This window comes from Chiloscyllium plagiosum, unplaced genomic scaffold, assembly GCF_037043375.1.
Source record: "Chiloscyllium plagiosum isolate Xiang-an unplaced genomic scaffold, Cpla_swu_hap1 HiC_scaffold_10, whole genome shotgun sequence".
Taxonomy (NCBI): Eukaryota; Metazoa; Chordata; class Chondrichthyes; order Orectolobiformes; family Hemiscylliidae; genus Chiloscyllium; species Chiloscyllium plagiosum.
In genome coordinates, this window is record NW_028270148.1 from 71,605,326 (window position 1) to 71,626,155 (window position 20,830).

The following is a 20,830-nucleotide window of genomic DNA, read 5'->3' on the forward strand; positions in this document are numbered from 1 at the left end:
AATTTGTCAGTGTGACAATCATTATATATCAACAGGATAACTCTGCCTAATGACAATGTACAGACAAGGATAATGCAGCATGTAACTTACCCATGAGCAATTCCAATGACCGCACCTTAAGAATAATACATTGACTTTGAATAAAGCATAGTATAGATTTACCAAAAGAAACCACGAACACCAAGAGTTAAATTATAGGGAGAGATTACTGAAAATTGGGTAAATTTACTGGAATTTAGAAGATTAAACAGCAATTTGGTTGAAGTTTTCAAACTATTAAGGGAACCAATAGTGTAAATGGAGAGAAACCATCTCGGCTTTGTTTCCCGATCTCTGAATTGTCATCCCATTGCTACCAGAGCCTCTGGTCACTGCATTCCATACTACCAAATCGTAGGGCCAGAAAATTTCCGTGACCTCTTTCTATTCCTGCCCGGTGCTGCCAGCAGAATTTATGTGCATAAATGGGATTTCCAATGCACTGTTGGTGAAGATATTGGGGAGGAGCAGGTATGACTCCAAGAAAATTCATTACCAAGCGGTTTTTCCAGTGTTAGTAGTTCCCAAATGCCTTTGATTTTTTTTTTTGTACTGGCTTTCCTGCCATCCTAGCAGCACAATATGGAAGGTTTCCAGATATAGCAGTACTATTCTTCCTTCCTAGGTCTCATGCACCCTGGCTATGCAGGGTGAACAGAACAAAACACAGTGCTTGTTGCTCGACTGTGATATTTCTGCATCACTTTTTTCAAGAATATTTTGTTTCAACTTCATTACAAGATAATAATGATTTTTCTTGATGCCCTTGACAAAATTTGTGAATAAATATGAGGGGGAGGAGAAGGAAGATGAGATTGAGGAGAAAGACAACAAAGAGAAAGATGATAATTTCAATATTTATTCTATTGCCCATGATGCCAGGTTGCCCTTATAATACAAGATTCAGTTAGTAACACCTCTAGACTGATTTCAGAACTGTACTCAATGACCACTCTTCCTCCACCAGCCCCCAACAATATATTTGACACAAAACCATCTGCAAACATAGAAAGGTGCACTTGAAAATGATGATATGTGAGGAACTATGTGGTGGAGGAGCCTTGATACAGCAGATTGAACAGAAGCAAGGGCAAGGTGCAGTGCATAAGGGCAGCAGAGGTCATGACTGCAGAAGGATATAGGTAATCGTGTAACTGGACACACCTTTCTTGACCTAGTTAGGCCAATAAAACTAACCAGGAATCCTAGCACATGGCAGCATGCTCATGCTGTGGACTTTCTGGTACGCCTTCTTTATCTTATCAGCAGATTTCTTCAATACCCAGGAAGGGTTTGTCTTTTTGAGGGATGCATCTTTGAACTGAAGAACAGCCTTTGTTGAAACTTCTGCAAGTTTTTTTCTGTTTTGGCTTCTAATGCCTCCCCATTCCATTTTTGGATTGCACCTTCAAGCACTCACTAAAATCACAGTGTCATACAGGTCTCCATCACACCTGCTATTGGACAATCAATGGCAACACAGAAGTAAAGTAGCAATGTGGGGCTTGTGCTAAAATATGTATACCAGACATAGTTCATGTTTCTCCTGCAATATTAAAGATGCTGCTCCCAATGTTCTAACAGTGTGAACATTTGGTTCTTTAGTTCTGAAAGAGTCATGCTGCCTCAGAATCATAATCATTCCAAAGAATTGTGGTGAGCCTGATTGCAGAGAAAAACATTCTTCACATTTTTACCAAAAGCAAAATTGGTGTAAAGATAAAAATAAAACTGACGTGGGCTAATACCTCATTGGAAATTGCTGTGACAATGCAGCTGAATATCTATCTCAAGTTCCAACAGTTGGCTGACTGGAAATTTATTTGAGTTGAACATAAACTGTTGTAGAAATTCAGAACATTATCTCCAAAAGATACTGGGATGGTCGAAGTTTTCAGTACTAAGAACATTTCTTTTAATAAGCTGAAAGTATCAACAGATTAGGAGCTAAGATTTTTTTAAAAATGAAATTAAAGTGCAGATCAGCTATGACCTAACCGAATGAGCTGATTAAGTAAATTGACTACCTGTTCTTCAGAATCCCATGTTCCTACATCTTAGTGGAAACCAAACACTGGACGCTATTTATAGCACAATATTACTTATCTCTGTCTAAGTGTGAAAGCATTAAATAGAGAGTTTGAACATGACAAACAAGATTGACTAACCACTTGTTCTAGCTCTGTGCACTCAGGGAAACAAATCGGAGCCAGCAAAGGCCTTTTCAAATATCACCAGCAGTGACGTTTTACTGGAATAGATGTTAAAGGGGAATTTAACAGACATTTTGAAAATTATGAGAGCATTTTGGAAACAAAATGGTGAAATATTATTTCTGCTGATCAGTAAATCAAACAACAAATGGAGCCCAGAATCAGGACTTTTAGAAAAAGAATACTGAAGTGTTCTTTAAAAATATATTCTGCAGTTGGTCATTAGGATATGAAGACATTACTACAGTGGCTAAGACATTATATTAATATATAAGACAATTTAATGAGGTGATGGGGAATGGGAGAAGGACGGTGAAAAAGGATTAATTGTTTGAAGAGTTAGAACTGATGAAGCAAGCTGACTGACTTTTTTCAAAGCTCTGATTTCTATGATTATTTATGACAATCTCAAGGGTCAGAAATGATAATTGCATACTGTATGACCATTTCTATTCATGGTTTTGACATCATCCAAATCTTTTGGTAAGACTGTTTTCTCAAAATGGTTATTATTTATTAGTCTGCATTTTAGACTATATCCATAACCCAATTTTGTTACAAGTAACTATTATTTTTCTGTACAATTCAATCTCAGATTTCAATTTACTAACATTTTAAATGTGAAAAATATAAAAGTGTGAAAATATAAAAACAATTATTTAAGGGTTAATAGCCAACTAGTTATTTACTCACTGTCAGTTTTCAATTAATTTGTCTCAGTGAAACCTTTCAAGGATCTGTCTCTCAAACAATATTTATAATTGTTTCAGGAGAAGGAAATTATTTTACTTACCCTTTTTATAAAGAGTCTTCTGAGTTTTTGCTGAGGTAGTTTCATCATTTTCCTGCTTAAAAACACAGATAGCTGCTTCTGAAACTCGGAGAAAGCTTTCCAACCAGACAAACACCTGTCATCTTCTTCACTAATAACCTCTGTGACCCGCTTAAGCTTAAGCACGTCACCACAAACATATCACCCTCAAACATGTTGACAGATTTAAAAAGATCATGCAGGTTCTGTTTTTACAGCCAATATCAGGTGAAAACAGTGCACATCCATCATCCTCTCAGGACTCTGTCATCACATTGATGGAGAGATGCAAGGGAGTCCAGGCAGGTTCCTAGCACACAACTTTTCTATTTGTTTATATACCACAGGGAAAAAAAAATGAATGGGCTCATCATTTTGAGTGGCTGTCCCAAACCTGCTGCCGACACAAAATCCACTTCAAATCAAACCAGTTACTCTGACCCTTCCCAAAAACAAGTCAAAGATTATTGAACTCCAGCTGCCAGCCTGCAGTGAATACAAGCCTCCTGTTCACTGAAATCAATTCATTAGAGGCTATCTTTTCCCCGAAACACAAAGATTTGCTTTGCTGTTTTGTCTTTCACTGCTCAAGCTGAGCTTCCCTATTTAGCCAACAAAGCAGAGAAAGAGAAGGACTGATGAGGTGAAGACATTTTTTGTTGTTATTACTGCATTATTGGAAAACTAATCCATTGTTTTAAGGCACCTTGATTTGCGTCTAAAAATAAATGCAAGCAGGAAGTAAAAAATAATTACGCTTTTCAGCAACAACGACCTCTCCTGTTACAAGTGCACTTGGTTTGCCAATTCCCATATAATCCATTAGGGGTTATTTAGGAATACATCTGAAGGGATTAGTTCGTACAACATCTGTCTACAACAGCATTTAATAAAGACTTTGGTGCCACAAAATTACAATGCAGTCTCTAGTGACACCATATTGATGACAGTGTTAATACAGCCATGAGAAGCATCTACACAATGATGTCAGTTATGCTGATTTGACACTCACACTACAAATGCAAAATACTGCAGATACTGGAAATTCAAAATTAAAGCAGAAAATACAGGAAAGAGCAAGAGGAGTATCAGGCAGTATCAGAGGAGAGGAGCAGAGTTAACACTTCAGTCAACGGTTACCCTTCATCCCAATTGACTCGAAATGTTGGCTCGAAAACAACACCCAAAATGGGAAACCAGGTAGGTGGGTGCACTGAGTTTTCTGGGAAGTAAAATGTCAGCTTCCTAGTCGTTGGGTGAAAGGATGGAATTAAGGATGCAGTGAATTGAAGGCAGATTGAGTTTTCCGATGGCAAACACCTAGAATATATTTGTGATGCACCACCATGTTATGCATAGTTACTAAACACCATTTAACCCAGAGTAATGATAACCTTACAGTTAAATCTGCAGTGATGAAGAAACATATGCCTTCAACTTCACAACTACTTGAAGTTAGTACACAGCAGGCCAGGGAGTCTACGTGGTGGATTTCGACTGAATAGAAGCATTGGTGATGAGGCATTTGATGCATTTCAGATTGAACGGGACATAGATGACCAGGGGAGGTAGGGAGGTCAGAGGGAATAAACTGGATGACACAGGGAAAGCCAGTATGTGCAGATGGGAGGTAAAGAATGATAGAGTGATGATGTGAGGAAGAACATGACCTTGTCATATGGCAGCTAAGATTTTCAGCAATGAAAGGGAGGTGCAGGAGGAGATCAGAAAGTTCTAGCAGCAGTTGTAGTCTCAGGGCATCCATTCAGAATCGACTGAGGAGAATCCAAAGAGTTTTTACAAATACATTAAGGACAAAAGAGTAACAAGGGAGAGAACAAGACCCCTCAAAGACCAGCAAGGCGGCCTTTGTGTGGAGCCGCAGAAAATAGGGGAGGTACTAAATGAGTATTTTGCATCAGTATTTACTTTGGAAAAGGATATGGAAGATAGAGACTGTAGGGAAATAGATGGCGACATCTTGCAAAATGTCCGTATTATAGAGGAGGAAGTGCTGGATGTCTTGAAGCAGATAAAGGTGGATAAATCCCCAGGACCTGATCAGGTGTAGCCTAGAACTCTATGGGAAGCTAGAGAAGTGATTGCTTTGGTCCAACCCCATGTCGACCAGATATCACAACCCAATCTAGTCCCACCTGCCAGCACCCGGCCCATATCCCTCCAAACCCTTCCTATTCATATACCCATCCAAATGCCTCTTAAATGTTGCAATTGTTCCAGCCTCCACCACTTCCTTTGGCAGCTCATTCCATACACGTACCACCCTCTGTGTGAACAAATTGCCCCGTAAGTTTCTTTTATATCTTTCCCCTCTCACCCTAAACCTATGCCCTCTAGTTCTGGACTCCCTGACCCCAGAGAAAAGACTTTGCCTATTTACCTTATTCATGCCCCTCATAATTTTGTAAACCTCTATAAGGTCACCCCTCAGCCTCCGGCGCTCAAGGGAAAACCGTCCCAGCCTGTTCAGCCTCTCCCTATAGCTCAAATCCTCCAACCCTGGCAACATCCTTCTAAATCTCTTCAGAACCTTTTCAAGTTTCACAACATCTTTCCAATAAGAAGGAGACCAGAATTGCACGTAATGTTCCAACAGTGGCCTAACCAATGTCCTGTACAACTGCAACATGACCTCTCAACTCCTGTACTCAATACTCTGACCAATATAGGAAAGCATACCAAATCCCTTCTTCACTATCCTACTACCTGCGGCTCCACTTTCAAAGAGCTATGAACCTGCACTCCAAGGTCTCTTTGTTCAGAAACACTCCCTAGGACCTTACCATTAAGTGTATAAGTCCTGCTAAGATTTGCTTTCCCAAAATGCAGCACCTCGCATTTATCTGAACTAAACTCCATCTGCCACTTCTCAGCCCATTAGCCCATCTGGTCCAGATCCTGTTGTAATCTGAGGTAACCCTCTTCGCTGTCCATTACACCTCCAATTTTGGTGTCATCTGTACCTCTTATGCTCTCATCCAAATCATTTATGTAATGACAAAACGTAGAGGGCCCAGCACAGATCCTTGTGGCACTCCACTGGTCACAGGCCTCCAGTCTGAAAAACAACCCTTCAACACCACCCTCTGTCTTCTACCTTTGAGCCAGTTCTGTATTCAAATGGCTAGTTCTCCCTGTATTCTGTGAGATCTAACCTTGCTAATCAGTCTCCCATGGGGAACCTTGTCGAACGTCTTACTGAAGTCCATACAGAGCACATTGACCACTCTGCCCTCATCAATCCTCTTTGTTACTTCCTCAAAAAACTCAACCAAGGCTTTGATACCTGGATTCTCCTGGTCCCTGGATGCTGTCTGACCTGCTGTGCTTTTCCAGCATGAAAATTGTTGTTTGGCCAGTTGGTACTACCTATACAGGAAAGGCATAAGCAAGAGGATATCTATAACAGAGAAGCACCATCATTTAATCTGAAACTCTCAATCAGCTCAGATAATGGCATCATGCTGTAGGATCAACATGTGGACATACAGGATCAACATGAGCTGAGTCACCAAGAATGAATACACTGCAGTCAGGCTGGGTAGAAAAATATACTGTGGGTGTGAGTTTCCTGAAGGGTGAAATTGTAAATGAAACTCAGTGACAGCATTGGACTCAGATAAGGAGTTTAATGGAGTGCAGTTCAGTAAAATAATGGAAGTGTACACAGAGATGCTTGATGCACAATTCTGCTTGAAGCCTATTGCGATAGGCAAGAAGCATGGAGGCATCCAACTCTAACTTGACACAGGTCTTCATGCAAATTATTTAACCTGGAAATGATGCCAACTCCATAACCACGCTTATGAGTCCAGTCATGATTCAGCACCTGGTGGCTGATACCTCAACCTTCCAATCTTCAATCCACAAATGCATCGGAAATGGTACTGCTGCCATTTTCTCCAGATCACAGTTGTTCATATCCTTCTCCCATGACTAAGAATTAAGCAGCTCAGGCAGTGGGTTAATCCATCATTGGTATCTCCTAGGTGCGGGCACTCCTGACTGTATACATATTGTTTCAAAGTACCTCATTACTAAACTGCAGAGTTCATCAACAGAAAAGTTTCCCACTCTATCAAAGCTCAAACAATGTGTGACCATCAATGCCTGATTTTGCACAAGAGGGTGGCACGGTGGCACAGTGGTTAGCACTGCTGCCTCACAGCTCCAGAGACCCGGGTTCAATTCCCGACTCAGGCGACTGACTGTGTGGAGTTTGCACATTCTCCCCATGTCTGCGTGGGTTTCCTCCGGGTGCTCCGGTTTCCTCCCACAGTCCAAAGATGTGCAGGTCAGGTGAATTGGCCATGCTAAATTGCCCGTAGTGTTAGGTAAGGGGTAAATGTAGGGGTATTGGTGGGTTACGCTTCGGCGGGTCGGTGTGGACTTGTTGGGCCGAAGGGCCTGTTTCCACACTGTAATGTAATCTAATCTAATATCCTGGGAGCTGCTATGACACCAGAGACTCATAGGTTCCAGCCTCCTTCCGAGTCCTCAATAATATAGCGATGGCCCCTAAGATTTAAAGGCTACCCCACAAAAAATAGTTAATACCACTTTTACAAAATACTCAGACAGATGCAGAATGAAGGTACAACGCTGCCCATGCTCCCACTAGGGCCACAGTAGAACAAGCCATAAATCCTCTTAAAACTGAGGCTTTGATACCTGGACCACTCTGGTGGGATCTTAGAGAAGGTGTCCCGTAACACTGTGTCATGCTGTGCACCTCATAGATGAAGTCACCAAAGAGTGGATGTACTGGATGCAGATGAAATAAAGGATTGACAGCAATGTCCTCATGATGAGGACTGAGGACATTGATTGGTACAGAATGACAAAGCAATTCATTATCAAGCCTGGGAGGCCAGAGAGAACCTCTTGAAGCCTACTCCCAGGAGGAATATGCTGGGTTTGGACTGAATAGTCTGTTGGTTGTGTGGCAAGCATTCCCTGCTTGGTACAGAAGATGAGCAGATCACATTACTGTTACAGCCTTTGTCCTTTTCTACTACTGAATAAATGCCTCACTATCCATATGACTGTATGCTTGATATCTTTGGGTGATCTATTTTCAAGTATCTACATACCACATGTTCTATTAACCATTAGGGAAAAAGCAGCAGAGAGTGAAACAGCAAACAAACATCTCATGATGTTTAAGCTAGTTATCTCTTAAGGCTTCAGTCTTTTTACAATATCCAATTGTTGGAGAGTGAAGCCTCTCATGATAAGCAGCAGGTTAGGACAAATCCCAAGGCATCTCCTTTTACTCTTCCACCACTTATTAACCTTCAACATTTCAAAGTACATGTAGACTGCTAACTTGCTGTCAATTCCTTGAGTCCTGTAGGACAGTGTTGAATGTGTTCAGAGTAAACAAGCTGGAGGATGGAAGAGCACAGCAAGACAGGCAGCATCAGGAGGTGGAGAAATCAACGTTTCAGGTAGAGCCAGCTTTCCTTGTCAGGCCAATGTGCTATGGGTGAGAATGGACATGTGTGCAGACTGCTGTACCCTAACCTCGAATTGCAATGTACTCCCTTGAGGAGCTGCGAGAGAGAATGAACCTTCCATCCAGAGTTTTGTGGAATTAATGGTTTTGCATTCTTACTCTCAAAGCCAGTGTAATAATGGAATGATGTGCATCAAATTGTAGCACAATCGCTGCACATTGTGTTCAGCTTTGGTACTGTTCACATTAAAGTGCAACATCCTGGATACAATCCTCAATGCCATGGTTCAAGGATCTATGACATCTAAGGTTACCTGCAATCAAAGAGTCAGTGGCCTGTGAAAAATGAACAAAGCTTGGGAGTTATATTTTTTCCATCCTTGTAATGTTGGAAGAGGCTGCTCATCTTTCACAAGAGTTAGACTAAAGCAGGTCTGATAGCAACAAAGACACTAGAGCAGACAATCTTAAGAGCATAAGTGAAGATTTTTTATAAAAATGTCCACCGTGCCACCTATCTGCACGCAGTAAGTTGTTGTTTCTTCATCTCTTGAGCAGTTTCTTCATCACCACAGGCACTATATACAATCCTGACTTCTGCAGCAGGAGTGGAGGAAGCCTGCACTGTAATGAGTCCTGTTGAGAGGGAGAGACTTGAACAGTCATCTCCTGGGTTTTGGGGCCTGGAATTTCCAGCCCAGCTGGGAGTGCCCTGTCCAGATGCAGGCACATCCTCCTCTCCTGGAACTTCTGCAGGATTTGGGATGACAGGCAGGGACAAAGTGGAGGGACTGCACACCTCTGGAATGTCCTGAGAGGAAACTTCTGAAGATCGAACTCCCTATAGGTGCCTGTTGGCATCACCCGATCTCCATGAGAGGAAGGGACATCTGATGCAAGGTATCTCATCCACCATGTGATTGATGGCGAGCATTTGCAATGCACGTCCGTGTGCATGTCCAGTAGACACTGTGTGTACTCGATCGGAGTCTCTAGCACCAACCTGTGAATACACACAGTCAAACATACACGTGCTGAAGTCAGAATGGTGCTAATAATGTCAGTGGAGATCTCCACCTTTTCATCCAGTTTAGCAATTCCTTCTGCCTGCCATCGCTATGCATATACACAATATTACTGATGGTAAAGACCATGGAACATCTTTTTCTTTCTCATGGTTAAACAGGTGCTTGGTCTCTGGCAGTCCTCCATGTGTCAGAGACCTGGGACATTTCTTGCTCAATCAGCTTTGGAGACATAATGTGCTCATCAGATTCTGCTCCCAATTCTGATCTAGAAAGAGTACCCACCAAGGTGAAAGTCTTCAAGCTGGTGAAGGGTAGAGTGAAAGTCTTTCCGATGCATTTATGAGGGTTCAATGACTTGCACTTCAGGGCTGCAGGCAGAGTGAATGCTCTCTGGTGCTCAGCTCTTTTTGGCCAAGGTTCACTGGATGCTGCTAGTGCTTGCATAAGCAAAGAAATTATTTGTATGAGAGGGATAAAAGCTTTTGCAGATTAAGAACGAGTTAACATAGGTGGTAATGGGGCAGCAGCACAGCACAATGAAGCTTATTGGGTTGGTTGACAGTCTTTTGAGGTTCCCTGTTCCCACATAAGCATCCATGCTCTTCTCCAGAAGAATAATTCTCAAGAATTTTGTCTTTATACTGAATAAGGAGTTAATACCACCCATCCTCAGCCCTAGTCTTGGACATCTCACCCCAGTTACGGACCAGTTTTTCCTGCAGTGAGACAAAGAGATGGATTGACTACTACGAAAGTGCATAAAAAAGCACTTAGTGGCATTGCAGGACAGATGGTGAGGTACTCCCACTGAGTGAGGAGCAAGTTGAAAAGGGCAGGAGGGTAAATAATTTAGGAGGAGGTGGGTGAAAGTCATTGAGTAGACATTTTGTATACAATCGTGAGAGATGTAGTCTGTCAGCCTTGCTAAGAAACGTGTCCAGCGGCAGAGTTAGAGTGAATGGTGGCCTTGAGAGTGTTAGGTAACAGAGAGAAGACACTGGTACTTATCCTTGAAAAGTGCAGAAAACACCTGATCATTTTCCTGCAGTGTTGACGGTTTCATTTTACCATCTAAGTGTGTGGTGCTGGAAAAGCACAGCTGGTCAGGCAGCATCTGAGGGGCAGGAGAATTGACATTTCAAGCATAAGCCCCTCATCAGGAATGAGGGGGTGGCCCAAGGGGGCTGAGAAATAAATGGGACGTGGGGTGGGACTGGGGGGAAGGTAACTGGGAATGCAATAGGTAGATGAAGATGTGGGTGAAGGTGATAGGTTGGAGACGAGGGTGGAACAGATAGGTAGGAAGGGAGATGGACCGGTAGGACAGTTCAAGAAGGCAGTGAGTTGTAAGGTTGGATCTGGAATAAGGTGTGGGGAGGGGTGGTAAATGAGGAAACTGGTGAAATCCTCTTTGATCCTGTGTGGTTAGAAGGTTCCAAAGTGGAAGATGAGGCGTTCTTCTTCCAGGCATCGGGTGGTTAGGATTTGGAGAAGGCCCAGGACTTGCATGTCTTTGGCAGACTGGGAGGGTGAGTTAAAGTGTTTGGCTACAGGGCAATGGTTTTTTTAGTTTGTGTGTTCCAGAGATGTTCTCTGAAAGATTCCACAAGTAGACATCTTATCTCCCCAATCATCGGGAGCAATGGACACAGTAGATGATGTGTGTGGAAGTACAGGTAAATCTCTGTTGGATGTGGAAGGATCCTTTGGAGCCTTCATTTCTTCCTTTCATGCTGACTCAACCAGAACCGTTCCACTGACAGTCTCATTCAATTGGCTGAACTGGTCCTCACCCTCACCAATTTCTCCTTCAAATCCTCCCATATCCTCCAAACCAAAGGGTAGCCTTGGGCACCCGCATAGGCCCCAGCTATGCCTGCCTCTTTGTTGGGTATGTGGAACAGTCCATCTTCCACAGTTACAGCGGCACCATTCCCCACCTTCTCCTCCGCTACATTGATGACTGTAGCAGCACCACTGCATGCTCCCATGAGGAGGCTGATGAGTTCACCAACTTCACTAACACATTCCACCCCAACCACAAGTTAAGATGGACCATCTCGGACACCTCCCTCCCCTTCCTGAACCTCTCCATCTCCATTTCCAGTGACCGACTCAACACGGACATCTACTACAAACCCACCAACTCCCACAGCTACCTGGACTACACCTCCTCCCACCATGCCTCTTGTAAAAATGCTATTCCATATTCCCAATTCCTCTGCCTCCTTCGCATCTGCTCCCAGAAGGACCAATTCCACCATAGAACATCCCAGATGGCCTCCTTCTTCAAAGACCGTAATTTCCCCTCCCACATGGTTCACAATGCCCTCTAGCACATCTCATCCACTTCCCACACCTCTGCCCTTGATTCCCACCCCTCCAATCACAACAAGGACAAAAACCCTTCAATCCTTACCTTCCACCCCACCAACCTCAGTATATATCGCATCCTTGTCTGCCATTTCCACTACCTACAAAAGAAACCCCACCACCAGGGATATATTTCCCTCCCCATCCCTATCTGCATTCTGGAGAGACCATTAGCTCCACAACTTCCTTGTTAGGTCCATTCCACCCACCAACCCACCCTCCACTCCCAGCACCTTCCCCAGCCACCACAAGAGGTGTAGCACCTGCGCCCACATCTCCCCCCTCACCTCCATCCTAGGCTCCAAAGGATCCTTCCACATCCGACAGAGATTTACCTGTACTTCCACACACATCCACTGCTGTGTCGGTTTTTACTGATGCGATCTCCTCTACATTAGGGAGACAGATGCCAACTTGCAGAACATTTCAGAGAACATCTCTGGGACACATGTATGAAACAACTCCACCAGCCCATGGCCGAACACTTTAACTCCTCTTCCCACTCCGCCAATGGCATGCGAATCCTGGGCCTCCTCCACCGCCTAAACTCTGGCCATCCAATGGCTGGGCCTCATCTTCTACCTAGGGACTCTCCAACCACATGAGATCAATGTGGATTTCACTAGTTTTCTCATTTCCCCTCCTCCCACCTTATCCCAGTCCCAACCTTCCAACTTGGCACCACCTTCTTGAACTTTTCTACCTGTCCATCTCCCTTCCCACCTATCCACTCCACTCTTCTCTCTGACCTATCACCTTCATTCCCACCTTCATCTACCTATTGCATTCCCAGCTACCTTCCCCTCAGCCCCACTACCCCACCTCTCATTTATCTTTCAGCTCCGTTGGCCCATAAGCCTCATTCCTGATGAAGGGCTCATGCCTGAAATGTTGATTCTCCTGCTCTTCAGATGCTGCCTGACTGGCTGCACTTTTCCAGCACCACACTCTTCGACTCTGATCTCCAGCATCTTGAGTCCTCACTTTCTCCTACTTCCATTTTACCAATTACATAGCACTTAACTGGGCTGCAATCTTGGTCCAAGATGGCTGTGGCTGGAAGCATGACCCTACCTGGGCAGTCAACAGGAGACAGCACTGCCCTTGTCTCCACTACCCCTTCCACCAGTATCTTGAGGTTCCTGTTGGCTAAAGTTTCAGGCTGTAATTTGACAAATCTGCAGGATCTGAAGACCTGTGCCCTAGAATGCTAAAATAAATAGCTGCAGAGATTGTGCTATGTAAGCTATACTTTTCCAAAATTCCCTAGATTCTGGAATAGCTTTCATGGTTGGAAGTTTACAAATGCAACATCACCATCGAGAAAAAAGGGAAAGTAAAACCAGGACAGTTAACCTGACATCAGTCATCAGCAAAGAGCTAGAATCTATCATTAACAAAGCCTTACTGTTGGGCTGAGAAAATCATGAGATGATCAAAGAGAACATGATTTTATAAAAGAGAAATTGTCTTTGACAAAACTATTAATTTGATTTGATTTATTATTATCACGTGTACCTAAGTACAGTGAAAAAGTTTGTTTTGCATGCAATACAGGCAGATCATAACATACAATGACATCCAGATCATAGGACGATTGAACAGAGCAAGGCGTACAAAGTTACATCCACACAGAAGGTGTAGAAAAAGCAAGATCAATGTTTGATTTAAAATTTGAGAGGTTCATTCAGCAGTCTAAAATCAGCCATGAAGAAACTGTTCTTGAACCTGCTGGTACATGGTTTTAAGCTTCCATAGGATTTTCAAAACAGATTTGATGAAGTCCCACACAAAAGGTTAATACACAAGGTGATGAATTGTGGAATTGGGGATAATATACTGCCACAGACTAAGGATTGGTTAACTGAAAAAAAACTAGGAGGTGGGATAAATGGAGCTTTTTTGAATTGGTAGGGGGTAATTAGTTGATTGTTACAAGGAGCAGTGCTGAAACTTCAGTTATTTACTTTCCATTTTAATGACTTAGAGCTAGAGAGTAATGTATTTAACTTCACTGATTTTACAAAGCTAATTAGGAATCTTTTGCTCTGAGGAGGACACAAAGAGGCTGCGAAAGGATCTAGACAGGTTAGCTGAGAGGACAACAAGGTGGCAGATAGGATATAGTGTGGGGTACTGTGAGATGATTCATTTTGATCCTAAAAATATTTTTTTTAAAGGCATGTAACTTGTAAAAACTGATATTCAGCACCCCAGGTGCTGAAACAGAGTTATGTTGCAGTTACTTTATGAAGAAGATTTAAGAGTGTATCTTTACATTAAATAGCATTAAGCATATTAAATTTTCCCATGAAAAACTAAACTAAAGATGTAGTTAAAGTTGTAATACTGTGTATTCCTAAATTCCTATGTTAATAAACACGTTAGACTAATATACATGTGAAAACACAAAGAAACATGTTATCTTTCCTACTTACCTCTTGCCTTCCACCTCTCTTGCTTACTGATCCCCATGCTTGCAGATCTTCCTTTCAGCTCAATGACATTCCTGTTCCCTGTGTGTCCAGCTCCATGACCCTCCTGTTCCCTATGTGTCCAGCTTGATGACCGTCCTGTTCCCTCTACATCCAGCTCAATGACCCTCCTGTTCCCTGTACATCCAGCTCCATGACCTTCCTGTTCCCTGTGTGTCCAGCTTGATGACCCTCCTGTTCCCTGTACGTCCAGCTCAATGACCCTCCTGTTCCCTGTACATCCAGCTCCATGACCCTCCTGTTCCCTGTGTGTCCAGCTTGATGACCCTCCTGTTCCCTGTACGTCCAGCTCAATGACCCTCCTGTTCCCTGTACGTCCAGTTTGATGACCCTCCCGTTCCCATCCCTCCAAGTTGATGACCCTCCCACTCCCCACCACTCCCTCTCCATCGCTGTGAGCAAAGGCTTAGAAAGAGGGATGTGAGAGAGAGAGGAAGAGAGCAAAGGGAACTGACAATTGCAGGTTTGGGAGGGGAACCATTGAGAAAGTTTTGGGAGTAGGAGAGAAGTAGCGAAGGGGAAGACAGTGAATAAGTGGTTTGCTGAGCAGGAGGGTCCATTTTCTCTGCACCTCTTGATTATTCTGCACAATAGGGAAGGCTAATTCAGCTCAAGCAGCTAGTTAAATTTATGAGCAATTAAAATATTACCTACAATTGATTGTCAAATATTTTCTGTAAATTTCCATTTGTGACTGCCTCAATGTCTAATCTGAAGTGAGGACATTTATACTGCAGGTGAGGTGGAAAACCATCAGCATATCACAAATTTTGTTCCCTGTTCACACAGCAACTTGACGTGATATCACATGAAAAATCAATTTATTGTGTTACAGGAGCTCTGTCTAAATACCCCTAAAGAAACAAACCATCCACCAATCTATTGCCAAATCAATATTGGTTCCAGTCCTCTTCCTCACCCCAATGTTTTAGGATTTTTTTTACTTAATAACATAATGTGCACTTTTAACTTGTTTATTCTATCTATATATTCTAGTTTATTGTATTATCATTAAATAAAATAAGAAAACATCAGCGCAGCTAGGCATTTTCAGTTAATGTGAACTTTATTAACCAATTTAAAGCCTCATACCTTCTGTGTGCAACTCTTGGGTGCCTTTTGACTAGTCCTATTTTTGATCCAAAATAAAGTAATATTGTTTTGTCCAATTCAAAGGTGAAAGTAAGCATTCTAGAAGAACATTACAATTGTTGTTAAAGGCCTATGAGCTCTTTGAAACCCTTGTATTTCATTCAATCAGCAAAAAAAATATTCTTGCCAAGTCTCACTGGGATACATATTCATGAGGTTTCATATTTGAAAATTAGCATGAGATAACGATCTCACCAAAATCAAATAAATCAAACACAAGCACTCCCATTCCCCTTCACTATTACTTGACTGAGAGCAGCTGAAAGCCTTTTCTATCAGAACAGAATGCCCCAGACATTAAATGTTAGCAGTGGGGATGAAAAAGATTTAGCTAAAAATGCTTTCTCATCAATATTTGGACCTGACGTATTGTTCCTGGCTGGACAATTACTGGAGTACAAACCTAACCTGCAGAAGCTGTGCCATAACTTCAGAATTTAGTTCCAAGATGTCTGGTTTACTAAAGGTCATGCTTGGCAACCCTGGAAACAATGCAAAGGCTGTTGGGTGCAGAGGTTGGTTGGGTAAAGGTCAGCCTGGATGCACTAGGACTTCAAAAATATTTTTGAAAAAGCAAAACATAAAACCCTCTTCCAGCTCTCATTCCTCACACACTCTCATTTTAGACTTCCTCATGCTATGCCCATACTGACTATTACAACCTCATGTCCTCCAATTATATCCTTTGTGATGGCATATGTACTTAATTCCACTTCCCTGATCCCTTCATTAGCTCTATGCCAACTTATACTTCTGTACCAAGCTCTCATGGATCCTCAGATATTTCAAGTCAGCTTTTGCCCGAAACATCAAATTTCCTGCTCCTCGGATGCTGCCTGACCTGCTGTGCTTTTCCAGCACCACTCTGATCTAAACTTTGATCTCCAGCATCTGCAGTCCTCACTTTTGCCTTGTTCCTACCAGGTCTAATCTGCATGATCCCTCCTACTGGCTAATGAACATCACAATTGACAGAGGTAACTGTTGTTTTATATACAGAGGAACCTCGATTATTCGAATGTCGATGATCTGAATTTCAGATTATGTGAAGAAGATTTGAAGTCCCACAAAAACATTACATCAAAGAGGTAAGTGTATTTGATTTACCTGTACTGAAGAAGAGGTGAAAACACTGGCAAAAACAGTAAAACACAAGCAGTTCACCTGCCCGACATGGGGGGGGGGCCCCCTGCCACTTACGCACAGATGGCCGGAGGTGACAACGTGAGCCATGGACCCTCAAAGACCAGCAAGGTCCACCCAGACAGCAGGGAAACAGAGTCTGGTGACACAAAGAAAGAAGAACAGGCTGGAGTGGAGGAGGCGGCAGCCAGCGGAGAGACACAGCAGCCGATCCTAGCTCCAGCTGGACAGACGGAAGCAATGAAGGAGGAGATAATCAAGGAGGCAGAGGAGTGGATACCTGTTAAAAACAGGAAAAGAAAATCCTGCCAGGTCCCCAAAGCCTCCCAGCAAAGGGGGAAATGGCAGCTGCAGGAGGAGGGTATGGGGCAGCTCTTCAGATGGTGAAGATGGGTGCAAGGAGGGTCATCACCAGAAGAAGAGACAAAGCACCATAAGGGAAGAGGAGGACATTTCCCCCAAACAGGAAACAACGGACCCCCTGAAGTCCACCCTCCACCCAGTGAGAACAAAGGGGCACCCACTGCCCCACATCTACAGCTACAGGTAACTGAGAGCCGTGATCCCCTTACAGTCCCACAGTCAGACGCAGAACTGGATGGTGCAGACCCTTGCTCAATGACACCAAAGCAGGTAAATGACCCCAGTCAGGAGCCGGACAGCTACCTCAGCCCCACGAGGGTCCAACAGTTCGCCTTCACCATGAGGATGCAGACAGCCGCCCCAGAGACAGGACCATCGACAAATGGACAATGCTAACCCCATAAACTGGGGGTTAAAGAAGGTCCTTTTGCTGTAGAATAACAGGGGGCCCACTCAGTAGTTGGGTTCCACTGATGCCTCAGCTAAATACCAAGAGGCTGGATGTTAATATACAGAACTGTAAATACGATAACTGTAAATGCGATTAACTCAATTTGTTCTCTGTATGTATATATATATATATATATATATGAACAGCATGACCAATTGTACAAGTACCAGAGATTTATTTCTATGAATAAAGTATATTTTGAAATTAAAAAAAAAAATCAGTGACTGGATTTTTTGATAAGGGTTGGTACGCAGCCCTTTGCATAAGTAAGTGTTTTACAGTATTCCCGGCACTTTATTGGGCCGTTCATTTTTAAAAAAAGGCCAAGAACATAAACGCATGGGTGAGGTGGTGCTTTTGTCTTTCTATCGTGAGACTGTGTTCCGGAAACTGACAAATGCTCTTGTGATCATAGAAGTTGTTTGGGACCTTGTTTAATGCTGGGATTTGACATACAATATTTATATGATGGTAAGTCCTTCTTATTTTAACTTGTAATTTGCAGACTGTAAGGATTAATATGTTTAAATGGCAGACTCATGAAAATTTAATACTTAAACAAATTCTCTGGTAGAGCACAGCATTAGATCAGTATGGCTTCCCCTGTTTAAGGTAAAATCAATTATCCGAATAATCGATTATCCAAACGAAATAGTACCCTCCCAACTTGTTCGGATAATCGAGGTTCCTCTGTAGGTAGTTGCCTCAGTGACCAACAAAAGACCAATTTGGAATCGGTCCCCAAAGCTCTTGTAAAAATGCTCAGGACCCCAGTTCATGGGCAGCAATTCTGAATTCAGCCTCTAGCATCAGAAAAGAAGTTTCACAAAATTAGACAAGCTGTCTGACATTGTGAAAACCCAGGCTTTGATTCCAATAGGAACTGCATTCAAAATTGCTGCTGTTAGTTCCACCGAATTAAAAAGACCCAAATAGCATTTTAGATGGGCCCATTACAATTTGGGGCAGCTGGTTTTTTTTGGAGGATCACGAGGAACAAGTTGGTCATTCTGGGTAATACAATGAAGGTGATTCAGTCTGTTTTCCATGCTCAAATTCTTCTATACATACAAATCAGCAATTGGGCCAGCAGTATTCATCCCTCTCCAACCAATGGATATTGGAGGTGTGGCAGTAGGGAGAGACAGCAGGATATGGTGGAAGAAAATCAGAGGTGGGGTGGGGGGTGGTGGCAGTGGTGGTAGTTTGCTGACTGCAGAGAGTCTGGGAATTGCTTGGACCCAACCTGAGGAACTGAGAGACCAGGAATGGAGCTGAAGCGGGAGACTGGCAGCCATCGTCTGGGACAGGAGTATTCAAGCTGAGAGCAAGAATGGGGTCTGGAGAAGAGTGCAGACACCTGGGAGACGAGGGGAGGAAGAAACTTGGAGATAAGCTGGGCTTTGTATTTTTGTATTTTACAGTTTCAGCTCGAACTCTCACTGCTGCCAGCAACAAAGATGGTATCAAGCAAGGTGGGGCATGGGGGAGATGGGGATAGGGAAAGAGAGAGGGTGGGAGATGGGAATAGGGAAAGGGGGTGAGAGATGAGGATAGGGAGAGAGAGAGAGAGAGAGACAGAGATAATGGGAGATGGGGATAGGGCAGCGAGAGAGGAAGAGAGGAGATGGAGATAGGGAGAGTAGTGGAGGTGAGGATGGGGAGTCAGGATGGAGATGGAGATAGCGATTGCAGATGAGATGAGGAAAATGGAGATCAAGGCAGAGATGGGAAAGGAAGAGAGAGAGGGGGAGGGTGAGATTAGATAGAAAGGGAGAAAGATGGATGAGGAGATGGAGATAGGGAGGGGGAGAGGAGGAGAGTTAGAGATAGAGGGAGGGAGTGAGAGGGAAAGAGGCACCTGTGTAATTTTCCTGCATAAAGTTGCTCCCAGTCTACTTTGGCCAGATTCTGTCCTGTTTAAATGAGCCTCCCCCAATTCAGAACCTTCACTTCCAGTTCATCTTTACCCTTATCCATATTACCTTAAATCTGACTGAAATGTGATCACTCTCACAAGATGCACCCTCAATCATATGTCACGTTTCCTAAAATTAAGTCACACCCCATTTCTTCTCTTCTAGGACTTTCTATTGTTATGAAGTTGTAGATGTGTACCGTACCTTTAAGAGAGAGTGAAAGCTAGCAAGGACTGACTGAAAGCACTGAGTGTGCTGAACAATTTAAAAATGTAACATCTGGTTGTGAAACAAATAGCTGGAGCTGTGTTGCCATGGTACACAACAAATTTGAATTTGGCCAATCAGTTTAAATTATTCCCACAAAATATCAAAAATCAATCAAATTTGCAATTTAATGTTTTGATGACATCAAACCAATGAGATGGTCCGATGTTTTGGGGTATATAAAATCAGGTATTTTGAACAGTTGGGGAGAACGGCAAAGAGCAGTCAAGCACCAAGAAACTGCTCGCAGATTACCTCTCTGAAAGGTATCTGACCATAAGAAATTTATGCAGAAAACTGAAGAAAAGACAACCCAGGAAAATCTACAGAGGAAAATCTACACAGCTGGCTGGTTTTGAAACGTGACTTTTTTTGTGTAAATCTTAATTAGGGTTTTTATCAGACCAGTATTGTAGAGTGGGAGGTAAAAGATAAGTTTAAGAGAAAGGAGTTATAAATAGTTGTTGTCTAATGTTCTCTTTTGGATTTAAAGAATAAAATTGTTACTTTTTTCTTTAAATTGTGATGTTTGGGATAGTCCTTTGCCACTCGAACTTTAACAGATTACAATGCAAGTTGAGCTTTTCTAGCAGAAGGGTTTACCCTATACGCTGGTTTAAAAAGCTCTTCTGAATACATTTTGAGAATTCTATCCTCTCTAAGCCTTTGACAGTTTGTCTATCCATTAATATTGAGAAAGTTGAACTCCCCTACTATTATTACCCTATTATTCTTATACTTCTGAAATTTGGCTAACCATCTGTCTTGCTACCTCTCCCCAACTGCTTGGGGAATCGATAGTACACCATCAGTATCACCAGCAAAGTAATTGCTCCTTTTTTGTTTTTAAATTATCCATATGGCCTCAGTTGAGGAGCTTTCTAAGATATTATCCATTTTTACTGCTGTAACTGACTCCTTCATCAATATTGTGACACCACCTCTTCTTTTACAACTCATCTCGACAAAAGATTCTTCACCTTGGAAAATTGAGCTGCCAGTATTACCCCTCCCTCAACCATATATTTGTGATAGAAATGACATCACGTTGCCATGCATTAATTAACACCCTCAACTCATCTGCCTTACAGGAGCCC

The 20,830-nt window shown here is 42.7% G+C and overlaps 1 protein-coding gene across 2 annotated transcripts in view; it reads right to left on the reverse strand.

Annotated features, from left to right (window-relative positions):
• Positions 1-20,830, reverse strand: part of LOC122552908 (ribosomal protein S6 kinase alpha-2) — a 438,338-nt gene that overhangs the window by 373,285 nt on the left and 44,223 nt on the right. The window contains exon 1 of one of the 2 annotated variants that reach the window (XM_043696123.2): positions 3,046-3,108. The exons of the other annotated variant lie outside the window; for it this stretch is intronic. Coding sequence (XP_043552058.1) covers positions 3,046-3,093 — 48 coding nt within the window. The 5' untranslated portion in view covers positions 3,094-3,108. Of the gene's footprint in view, positions 1-3,045; positions 3,109-20,830 lie in introns of those variants that run through there. 2 annotated transcript variants of the gene reach the window in all.